At 39.4% G+C, this 12,111-nt stretch overlaps 1 protein-coding gene across 5 annotated transcripts in view; it reads left to right on the top strand.

Annotated features, from left to right (window-relative positions):
* The first annotated feature begins 304 nt into the window (after positions 1–304).
* The window catches only part of NUP58 (nucleoporin 58), a 39,729-nt gene continuing 27,922 nt past the window's right edge, over positions 305–12,111 (top strand). For 3 of the 5 annotated variants that reach the window (XM_079309300.1, XM_079309301.1, XM_079309298.1), the window contains exons 1-7: positions 305–635; positions 4,297–4,436; positions 5,783–5,821; positions 7,222–7,374; positions 8,418–8,552; positions 9,024–9,134; positions 11,843–11,867. In XM_079309300.1, the coding sequence (XP_079165426.1) occupies positions 523–635; positions 4,297–4,436; positions 5,783–5,821; positions 7,222–7,374; positions 8,418–8,552; positions 9,024–9,134; positions 11,843–11,867 (716 nt within the window). In that variant the 5' untranslated portion in view covers positions 305–522. The remainder of the gene's footprint in view (positions 636–4,296; positions 4,437–5,782; positions 5,822–7,221; positions 7,375–8,417; positions 8,553–9,023; positions 9,135–11,842; positions 11,868–12,111) is intronic. The other 2 variants (XM_079309302.1, XM_079309299.1) reach the window with 1 other exon arrangement.

Here is a 12,111-nt window from a genome sequence, read left to right as displayed (position 1 = left end):
GAAGTCTGTACCTTCTGAGTACCTCAGCCAGTGGGGAAGAGGGTGATGCATTTGGGAACTTAGGCTAAAATGGGGGCTGTCCCCCCCAAACAATTTTGGTGTGTTGGATTAATTTTCCTAACAACAGTGACAATAGGTCATAGCGTGGGAAATTAGACATTCCCTGGTTACCCAAGCCTCTGCTTCAGTCTGAGTCTTGCACATGGGAACATTCCCAAAAGAGCACAGGCCGGACGGGACCATCCCGCAGCTCTCTCCCAGCGCCGCTCCTGCGCGGTGCTGTCGCTTTAAGGGCCGCCGGGCCGTCCCGTGGTGCACCGCGGCGGGCGCGCGGAGGGGAGCGTGGCCGGCGTCCGTCCGTCCGCGCGCGCGGTGCCGCCGCTCGCTGCGCAGGTGGCGCCGGGCGCCATGCGGGGCTGAGGGGCCGCCACTCCGACACCGACCCGCTCGCCCGCCCACCCGGGCCTCGCCGCCGGCTCCCGGCCCCGCTCTCCGCCTGTTCCCGCCGCTCCCGCCGCCGCCATGTCTGCGGGCTTCTCCTTCGGCGCGGGCACCCTGGGCTCCACGGCGACCGCCGGCGCAGGAGGAGGAGGAGGAGCAGTCGGGGGTTTTTCCTTCGGAACAGCCACGCCGAGGTAACGCGGTGCCCCACTGCTCTGGGTTCGGCCATGCCGGCACCCCCGCGGCCTTAGGCCCGGCCTGAGCCAGGGCCCCGTGCGCGTGGCCGGGAGCGAGTCGCTGCCCCGGGCTCGGGTCCCGCGCCTCGCCGCTCCCCGAGAGGCCGCGGCCGCACGGCCGAAAGGACCGCACCGTGCCTGCCCCGGCCTCCCTTGCCTTCTCTGCTTATCGGCCCGCAACGTTAGCAGAGGCGTGGGGAGCGATCTGTTCAGCAGCTAATGATTTAGGGAGTTGCTCTTCGTATTGTGCTTTGGTTTGGCTTTGGATGCCTCCCTTTACGGTTCAGCCTGCCGCTCTGAGCGCAGGATGTGAATCAGATGTGCATCTCAAAAGTCAGCCCCCATTTGTGTCCGCGGCGTGGAGCACATTGATGCCAGAGCCTACATGTTTACTGTACAAAAGTGATGTTCTGTATATATTTTAGAGGTTAAGTTCGATCTAACCCTTTCTAACAAAAAAATCACCTTTTTTTTAAATTATTTTTTGTGTATAGTATCTTGGAGTAAAAGGAGAACTTTGTGCATGTGATAAACAGCAGGCTTTGTACTCCAAGCTTTAAGGTTTAGGCTTCTCACAATAACAGCTAGGTCTTTCATTTTGCTGGTTTGGTTTTTTTTTTTTTTTGGTTTGGGTTTTTTTTTCCCATTTTCTGTTTCTTTGCACACAAGTGGACTAGGAAAGCCTGTTTATTCTGACCTACTTGCTCTTGTACTTCTGTTGAAGATTAAGGCTCTTGGGGGACTTTGTGTCAGAGACTTTCCCAAACGTGATCAGAATTGACCTCTATAGTGGTAAATAAGTGGACGGGGGTGATTACTCAGGGAAGCTTCGTGTAATGTCATATATCTGGAAATATCTGTTAGAAACGTCAGGAAACAGCATTGTGAGATGGAGAGAACAGAGTGTCTGGATCTGATGGGCATCCATTTAATTATTGGATTAAATGGCAGTGTTGTTTCTTTGGGAGTCCACTGGAGAGGGAATAAGCTTTCTGAGTTTGTTGTAATGATGTAAATGTTGTGATTGTGACAGATTGATGACTTTCTCGTGTTATTTCTGCTTGGTTTTGGAGGGGGAGATTATTGGGAGGTTTTGAGTTTTCTTGTGGGTTTTTTTTTGGGTTTCTTTGGGATTTTTTTAACTTCTTCAGTAAAGCTTATGTAGACTTGATACAGTTTTTGCTCTTTTACTTCTTGCCTTCTTAATGTAGGTTTCCTGTGGTTCAAACGAGCAAGTTAAAATAATATTTATTAATTCAAAACCATTCCTCTAAATATACTGAAATAAGGGAAACTATTGTCTTGTTGGTATGCACTTTTAAAAACTGCCTATTGAACTTAAATATTTTTGTTGGTAGGGGTTTTTGTGTTCTATCTGGCTTTTTCCTCTTAAAAAAACATTTAATAGCTGCTAAGTAATAGCAGTATGGTGCTCTGTATTTTTTTTTTTTTTTTTACCAGCAAGGCCAGTCTTCAGGGCTGTTGGTCAAGGAATGTCATAGAGAAAGGGGCCTTCTTACTCCTTCTTGAGCATCCCTGTGAGATAATTTGCTTGAAAACATGTTTAAGACTGTAAGAAGAAGCTGTTCTGAGCTGGATCTAAGATGATGTTGCCAGGTGTTCGAAGAAAAAGAATTTGATTTTCTGGTCCAAGCATAAATGTTAGGTGACCGAGGGTTATAGTGTGGTGGCTGAAAGCCTCTGTGATGTGCCAGCCTATCCAATTCCTGCTTTGTACAAGCAACCTTTCAGGTACTAGCACTCTTTTTTAGTTAGTGTTCTCTTATTGTATGATTTAGCCAGGAGCAGTGCTTCATTCTAGTTCTAGAATTAGAGTTCAGACCTGATTTCAGTGTCCTGAGCTCCTCTTCCTTCCATCTGTCCCATGTCCATCTTCCTTCTGGCCCATGCTTTCTCCTGCTGGTGAGAATGCTGCCATTACTTTGTTCCTACATTTTGGATTCTTTCTACCTTGAAAAAAGGCCACTTCATTTCATTTGTGTTGGGGTTTTTTTGTCTTCCTGTAGTGCTGAATATCACAGTTTGTACCTTAGCTTTCTTCTATGGCAATGCTGTAACAAAAAACTTTCACAGAAGAATAGTCTACTGGAAAAAAAATGACACATAAGCTCTTGACTAGTGAGAGAAGCACCATGTTGTATGTTTAAGTTTACAAATAGTTAGGGCATGTAGTTTGTTGTATTGAAATTTTGGGAGTAAAGACAGCTCAAAGCTCTGGATGCTGTGGGGCAGTTAGTCTTTGTTCTTCTAAACTTCTTGGCCACTCTGCTTCCCAAATTGCTGCCCTAAAATAAGTCACACCTAGTTCTGAACTTGTTCAGAACTGGGCTTGCCATGATCAGTTGTATTGATAGTTTGAAATGTTCTAATTCAAGAGCTAATTGTATCTTTTTTGTAAGGATTTACTTTTGTGTTTGACTTCTTATTTTAGAAGCTGCCCTCATAGATGAAGGGAGAGGAGGTAAGAAAGCAGTGAGAGAATACTGAACATCTGAAAAATAAAACTCCTTGATGAAGTCTAAATTTAATTTTGTTTCAGCATTGCTGTTGTACTTAAACAAAATGTGTTTGTGAAAACTGAACCTTGTTTCTAAAAAGGCTCACAAATGGGACCAGGAAGTAACTACAAATTATTCATCTGATAAATTATTCATCTGGTCTTTTGTTGATTAAGAACCAAATTTTTAAAACCATGGACTCATCTGGGTGCTAGTATCTGTAATTTCATTGGCTGGAGATAATCATGATTATTGTATTCACCTGTGTTCTGTGCTAATTGTAAAGCTTGTTCTCTATTTGGCCTGAAACCTCTAAAATGTGCAGTTACACAAAAGAAATGTTAAAGCCTTCATTTTCCTAGTGATGACCTATCTGATCCTCTGTTCTTTCTCTTCCCCTTCTTCTATAAAAGAAGATCTGGAAGGTGTTTTTCTCTAACTTTCTGACAGGTAGACAGTCTGAAGAAATACCATAGGCGTGTGGTTGGAACCTGTGCAAAAGGATAGCATTTTGGTTAGAAAAATTAATTCATGCTTCAGTGTGTTTTGATAGTAAGATAGGGTGAAGCTGTGCTGTTGATGTGAATGGTTCTGTCTCTGCTTTTAAGAATGAAAGAAAGCAGCACTGGTTGAAGTTTCTGGTCAGAGATAACTGACTGGACTTGTAACTTGCTATGAAAAGATCTTCATACAGATTTGTTATCACCTTTGTGCTTCTCTAATGTTGGTTCTCTCATTTCAGTAGCCTAGGGAGAGCAATTAGGGAAAATGAATGAGATGATCTAACAGAGGAAAATTTAAATTTCCAAGTGGTGTAGTAAGATCTGTCAGCTCAGCAGCAGCTGAACAAATGCTGGAGTTAGTGTCAGGGAAGCAATGGGAGTTACAGAGCTGTGGGAGCAAAGGGGGAAATGGGTTCACTCCTTCTGTTCAGTGGCAGTGAGCTTGGGCTCTGTGTTGCCTGTTGCCCAGCTGGGTTATTTGTGATGAATGATGTTTGTGGGGAAGTGAATGATGGCATTGGGAAGAATTTGAAATATGGGGAGGGGGCATTTTCATTTTGAAATATAATTACTGCTAATAGTTTTATTTTGTAATAGCTCAACAGGAGGACTTAATTTTGGAACTCTGGGCTCTTCCACTGCTACAGCAACTACATCGGCCCCTTCATTGGGCTTTGGGAGTGGACTTTTTGGATCAAAATCAACCACTGGATTTACATTAGGAAGCACCAGTACAGGTAGAAAATAATTCTTGTACTGCAGGTTTTGGATTCAGAAGTGAAGATATAAATTATATGTACTCAAAAAACTAGGTCATGCTAAGATGTTTGCTCTTCTACAGTTGTTCTGTAGCTCAGAATATTACTTACACTGTTTTGTAAAACTGCTTCATTGAGTAGTTTGACAGATCATTAATAGAGAATTAAGTGGTACCAGTGCAGCAGACACACAACTGTCATTACTTGAAAACTTCCTGGGCTGTGTAAATTGTTCGTTAGTTTGAATTCTGGTGTAATTTAGAAATCAAAACTCTTCATCTGGGATGCTCAAAGTTGACTTAAGATTGAGGTAAATTTAGATGTTAGAAGTATTTTATAACTTTGTGAGGTTGTTCACATTTTTAATGCAATACCTGTAATTCTGCAATAGTGAACATTTCTCAGTTTGTTGATTGGGCATATTTAATGCAATATGCCTGAAGGAATTGGGTAGTTTCTTAGGTCTCTAATTCAGCCTATGAACACACAGTTTCTTATAGGAGTAATGCAGTACAAAAGAGTTAAACTTTTCTCACAGTGAGTTTTTTCAGCCATCAAGCAGACAGAAAAATAATTTCTACTTTGCTGCAATATTGCTAGATACAATAGTGTTTTTTTTCTTTTATGCTTGTATGAGTAGATGGGGGAAGTTCTAAGGACCAAGCTACTAGAAATAAAATCAGCAATAGACTGTAAGCTTGTATTACTCCTGTGGGCTACATTGGGGTAATTTTATTTCAGTGATTCTTTTGATAATCTAATCAGATGTTTTTTAAAATATTAAATTGCCTAACAAGTCCAGAATAGTCTCTTTAAAAATTACCAGTGAGGCAGAAACCCTAAATGAAGACAGAGGATTTTACAAGGACTTTAGATTCTGTAATCTTCATTATACTGTTGTTTTGCATGCATGCAAAGTCTGTTGGTTTGCATGCTGATGTTATGTACTACCGTGTGGCTGAAAAAAAATTGTGATAGAATTACTAGTTTTCATCTTTTTACCTTACTTCATTTGAAATTTCAGATAATATAGTGCTGTGTTAACATCAACTTCACTGTTAGCTTCTTATGAAGACATGTTACATTTTTTGAAGTCAGTTGTGCTTTAATTTCTGCTGCTGGTGTTCACTAATGCTGTTTTCTGTGTTAATGTTTTATTTTTCAATACACCAGAGGGGAAAAAAGTTGTATAAAAGTTCTCATAATGTGGCATTATTTCAGGATTTTGTTTCATGTTTTTTACTGTCACTGCATCTCTGTGACCTTCTATTACTGTTATTACTTCTATTACCTTTTACCCTGTTTATTTGTTCTCATTCTTAAAGCAGGAACAGCAACAACTATTGCTACAGGACTGACATTAGGTAAGGACCTAATTTGGATTTTAATGTTGCACAAACAAAAAACCTCAAGAGATAGCTCTTTCTTGTAATGTACAGAGAGCTAGTGATCAGATGTGAGCTTTTCCCCCATTACTAATTGCTGTTTGCTTTGCAGCCCAAATGTTAAGGCTGTAAATCAGAATGGAGCCCTGAAGTTCTAGACACTGTTACTTGTTAAAGGATTATTTGATTCTTGTACAACAGTGACAGTCAAAAGTTGGACTTTGTATTTATGCTCCCCTGAAGAATTTTGTCCTTCAGCAGAGGGAAGGGTGATATGTTATCAAAGAATCATTCATACAGAATTTCTTGGTCTAGTGAACATGTCTGGTGGGTAATTATCTCTTTTAGAAGAATAAAGGGGGTTGAACTGGAAACAGACTTAGAGAATATTTTTTCTTTCTCTGATCAATCTGTGGTGACTGTTTTGCAGTTGCCCTTAGAAATACAGAAGTCTGTGGGTTCTTGTTGGCTTGGTTTAGATTTTTTTTTTCTTTTTAAACAGTAGCTGAAGTCTGAGGAGTAACTGAGTTTGAGTATCACAAATGTTAGGGGTAGAGGTGCTACAAAGTACACTGCAGTCAAATAACTTAGGAAGCCATACTATGAATAAAGAGGAAAAATAGTGTTGAATAAAGAAGCAAATCAAAGGGGCAGAAGGGAGGAGCAGCAGTTAACCATAACCATATATGGAAGTCAATACTATGCAGGTGTACATTAATTCTTTTCATTAGCTGGATGAAATGATGTCTTCCAAAACAGCAGTTACTGAAAATACAAAGTATGTATTTGCTGTTATGCTTTGTGTATGTATGTGCACGCTCCTTTACTTTGGAATGGGGATTCTAGAATGTGAAATGTGTTCTTATCATGAAAACAGCAGGAAGTAGAAATTATTTGTTTCACTTAAAAAATGTCCAAAAGCAAACTTTGAGGGAGTAACATCTCAATGTACTTTTCTTGCTTGCAAATTGAAAGGATATGTGCATTCATTTTGGTGTGCGCATCTAATTGAGAATTTGTATTTTGAGCAGCATTGTTTATCGGTCAATTTACCAATGTTTGTGACATCTACTAGATGCTTTTGGTGGAAGTTGTTGGGTTTTTTAAGTACAGTTTTAAGTTTGCTAGTGGATATAATTGTCAGTTCAGAATCAAAGTCCACTGGATCTCTAGGAATTCTGGAGCAAAAATGCCTGTACAATTGATGTAAACCACTGAAATTCATTTGGAAGATCTGTGGGAATATTTTACTTGATGCAAGTTATCTTTTGCATTGTGTCACCCATGATGGTTAAATGAGATGCAGAAGAGGTGCTAAATTTAACTTTCATTCTCAAACAGAATGCTCCAAGAGATAATTGGTTTTGCATTTCTTCTAGGCACACCTGCCACCACATCAGCAGCTACCACAGGCTTTAGTTTAGGTTTCAACAAACCTGCAGGTTCAGCCACTCCATTTGCTTTACCTGTTACTTCTACCTCAGCGGGTGGCCTGTCATTATCATCTGCTCTTACATCAACTCCCGCAGCAGGTAGGAAATGTTTAGGAGTTTGGGGCTATTTTTTGTTTGCTTGTTAACAATAAAACTTGATGTATAACAGTTCTACATCTGTTTTTTCTATTATTTATGTAATCTTGTGGAACATGAATAAAGGGTTCCTTGGACTTCTCAAGTTCTAAATTTGGGTACCCTAACACACTAGAATTATGGCCTGAGAACCTAGTCATATAGACAACATATAATCCAAGTCATTAGAAGTGTAGCAAGAGCTGATTCGTTACATAAAACTATTTTTCTTATTATTAACCTCACTGAAGATTGAAAGCTTCCTACTTGTGCAGCTGCAAAGTTTGGACCACGTCTACCTATTGCTGATGGCATGAAATTGTTAGCTAGCAATGGAAATAATATTTTAAAACATCTGTTTTTAAACGTTTTAAATTACTTCTCATATTGTCATATACCTGCCGTCGTATTTAACTCAGCTGAACTGCACCATGCATGATGGTAATTGTGACACTTATTTTTCTTAACTTTCGAAGTCTGCATTTGAGCTCAGCTCCCTGTGCCCTCTGTTTACTCTTGCTTTATGCCTGTGGTCTTTCTCTACTCAATACTTCCCTTTATTACTGAAAATTGGGATGCTTAATTCCAGAAGGCAGCTCAAACCACAATGGAAATGTTATTGTATCATGTGTCTTGTGTAAATATTTTAATGTTAAACATAAAATGTTGACATTTCAGCATGTTTAATATAAAAATCAGTATCACTTACTAGTTCAGTTATGCTGTAGAATAAAATGTGCTAGGTTCTATAGTCTCTAGTGTTCTGAGCGACTGTCAAATTTTTTGTATAGTTGCAGGTGAATATGGACTAATTAGAGTTATGAGGTTGTAAAGAAAAATAACATGTAATTCAAAAGGCTATGGCATTGTGTGAAAACTGCAGGAAATAAAAGCACTTATTGTCCAATTAAGATAACTGAAAGATGTGAACAGCATCTTCATTTCAGATTGTCTATGGATGTATTTGAGGGCAGTGTCTGCATGAAGCTGATTTCCTTTCTCTGCAGGAACTACTGGCTTTACATTAAATTTGGGTGGCACAACTGCTCCGACTACAACTGCTTCTACAGGCCTTTCCTTAGGAGGAGCCTTAGCAGGCTTAGGAGGTTCACTCTTCCAGAATACAAGCACAGCAGCAACAGGTGAAAATTACTTCAGTTTTTTCCTCTTGTCTCAAAACAATTGCATTTAATGTGTGATTGTATAATATAAGGTTTCGTTTATATGGAGTGTGTGGAAGTGGAGTTTTTAACAGTGTTACAATTAAGAACAATGTTGCTATCCGTGGACAGTAAAAATGAAGCTGAAATAATTGGCTCCTTTCTTATTCTTAAATTCATTTTTATTTAACACTTTTTAAAAAACAAAAATGCAGCGAAGTCTTTCATTCCCATAATTGGCTCAAGGAAGTTGATCATATATGGAGAGAGGGCAGTGATACATGTGGAAAAATGGAAAGCCTATTTTTGGTGAGTTTTGGTCTCAATAAAATATTTCACTGCTATTGTTGTCATTTCACAGCTTCCTTTTTCAGCTCTAGAGGAAGAATTTGTGCTGTGTTGTAGTCTTGATAACACTGCAAAATGCAGAAATGCTATTTGGATTTCTTGTAGGACTTGGGCAGAATGCTTTGGGTTTGTCTCTGGGGACAACTGCAGCTCCTTCAACTACTGCCAGTGAAGGTCTTGGTGGCATTGATTTTAGTAGTTCTTCAGACAAAAAGAGTAAGTTGTTTATTTTAAATTGAGAGAATTATCAGAACACTGCAGCGAAGACTATTTTATTGTGTTAGGAGTGTGAAATTGAAGTTGGCAACTTTAACTTCCTACCTCTTTCAAAGGCATTTCAGTTGATTTCATTCTTAGATATTGTGCTTATACAGAAGAACAAGATTGTGTTTGCAAATGGAATGTAATACTAATTAATTAATTAAAAAATAAGTACAAGCTTGAGAATCAGGGACTAAGTCCTTGAGGTTTTTGGGAGTAAAGACTCAGGGCTGCTTGCTGAGATGCCGTTGCAGGTGTCTGTTCTATTCTCTGATTGTCACTAGAGGGGGGAGCAGAGCTATGTGTAGGTAGTGTGTGTTGCAAGTATGAAGAGCACTGGTTTGAAACTGCTGTTATCCAGCTGTAACAGATGTTAAACTTTTTTTTTTCATGTGAATGCCTGCACAACTGAAGTGTCCTAATTTTAGATGTTACTCTTCAAAACTGTTTCTGGTGCTGTGTAGTTCTATATGATATGTTCTGTCAGGTTGTTAAAACCAATTACAAAAACTTTACTTCTGTTGTAGCTTTAAAGTACTTAGGGGAATATTGAACCATAACATAGGGATGCATGTTAATTTGCCTTACTTTTACTGGGGAATTTGTTAATTTAATCACTTGATTTCATTCAGGACCGAAATTTTGAATTTGGTATGCCCGGTAGCTAAAGAGAAGAAAATACATAAAGCTGTATGAAACCAGCTTTAGAAAGTAGCATAATATGTGGAGAGAAAGTTCTTACTTGTGAAAGAGAGGACATATTGACTGTCAAAAGGGGAGTGCTCTGCATGATGTTCTTTTTTTTTTTTTTTTCCTGGAATTTATTATAGAAACTTGGGGTAATGAAAAGGCTCTGACACTTGGAGGATTTCCATTACTATAATACTAGGATATCACAACACTTCCATGACATACAAGTATCATAAAATAAGGACCAGAGAACCACAGAGTCAAAATCAGCTTTGGTAGTAGTATTTTGTTCACTCTTAGGGTGGAAACTTAAATGAATAATCTGAATTTCCCTGTATCTTGTATAGTGGAGCTGGGTGAGTTGGACTATTGCTGTCAGGATGAGCAGAGATCCCTTAGCTAAGCATTGGGAAATGTCAAAGGAGTCCGTTTTTTGAGGTTTTAATTCAGAAGTGTTTCCCTTATTGGCTAGTGCTGGCTTATCAGTCCTGATAAATATCCCTACCTGTGTCGTGCTACTTAGTTTTGGCAGTTCAGTTTTTTTACTAGTAAATGAGGAATTGCATTAAGGTTTGAGAGTGGTGGTTCCATGATTTTGGTGGTTTTATTTTCCTTTTCCTCATGAAGAAAAAGGAGGAGGTGATAGGGCTATGAAAGTAAAGTGCCCTAGTAATCCCAGGACAGATAGGGACCAGCCTGTGTTTGTTCTTCTGGAACTGGTTATAAAAATTTTTGCTTCTAGCCGTCTAGTATTTCTTTAAAATATGGCTGCAGAGGATAAAAACCTGTTCTAATACATGTTTTCTTCTTGTATTGCTAAGAAAATGTTAAAACAATGTAAAATCTGAAGCACTCACTTCCCTAGAACTGATGTAAAATTTGTGTCTTGTAAGTATTGTGAAGTACAGCAACAACTTAAAAAAAAAAATACTGTCTGGAGCACAAAAGCAAAGTGTGCGTAGCTTTCTGCCTACTTTTTGGATTATCAGAAGACAAAGAAGTCTTAAATTCTGGTGTTTGCCCCTAATTCTGTTTTTTTCTCTAATTTTGTGTAGATTTTTTTTCCCTGTTAGTAGGGAAGGCATAGGGAACGGCAGTCTGTGAAGTACCGGGTGACACAGTCTGCGAGTAGTTTAAATAGATGTTGCTTCTCAAAGTAATAGCTCCTGCTGGCAGGAGCACTGACTTGTGCAGCTTCAGATGTCTGTGGTACTAGCATTAGCTGTGTAGCTGCTTTCTGCCTTTGTGGCACTGACAGGATGTGAATTGGATTTCAGCTGAAGAAGATAAAGTCTTTTTCTTGGGCTGAGTGCTCTTCCTAGCAGACTGCTGTGGATGGAATGCAATTACTGCCACAGCCATACTAGAAGTAGGTGTGCCCTGTGTTATGCATGATGCTGTTTTCAGCTGTATTCTGTCACTCTGAGCATTTGGCATCTTCATCCGCAGATGAGCAGTTTAGAGTGTGTAGGCAGCAGGTAAGCAGTAACATTTTCAGTTCTGTAAAATCTCACTGATTTCTGGAGCTAATGCAATAGCAGAATTCTTTGAGAAAGCTCAGTGGGCAAATGTTCATTGCTTTTGTATCTGAGAGGAGACTGCCATTGCTGAATTTAAACACTCGAATGTTCTGTGGGTACAGGTCGAACTGAGTTGAGGTTGCATAAACAGAAGCAGATCTCTTATGCAACTGCAGGTGTTCATGCATTTGTAGTGACTTGTATAGTGGCACAAGAGGTTGTTGTTCCAAGAAGCTAGCACCTCAACTGTTGAACCATTGTTCCTGAAAAGATAGTTATCTCTGAAGGGGTTGTAAATTAAAACCCACTTTCTGTTGTGGCTAGCCTGGTCTGTTCCAATTACCATGAGAAATCAAGCAGATTGTAGTCATTAGTTCTTCCTTAAAATTTCATTAAGATTGTTTTGTTTGTTCTTCAAAGCTTTATTTATGACCTACAGTTTTTATTTTCTAGGTGACAAAACAGGAACAAGACCAGAGTAAGTGTCAGATTCTCTTTGCATTTCATGTTTTAATAGAAAACAGTTAAACAAGTATTTTAGCTTTTCTGGTGATTTGATATTGAAAAAAGATCTGCATAACCAACATTTGCGATATAGATAATTTAGTAATGTTTAGTCATGACTTTAAGCACTGCAATTCTTCCTTCACATGCAATACCTACAGCTTATCTGGCATCTGCTATAGATTGGTCATCTGGTCTGAAAAGTGGTTTCTGCAAAC

The sequence above is a fragment of the Erithacus rubecula genome (genome assembly GCF_903797595.1).
Source record: "Erithacus rubecula genome assembly, chromosome: 1".
Taxonomy (NCBI): Eukaryota; Metazoa; Chordata; class Aves; order Passeriformes; family Muscicapidae; genus Erithacus; species Erithacus rubecula.
The sequence above is the reverse complement of the archived record's forward strand: the minus strand, read 5'-3'. Positions and strand labels throughout refer to the sequence as shown.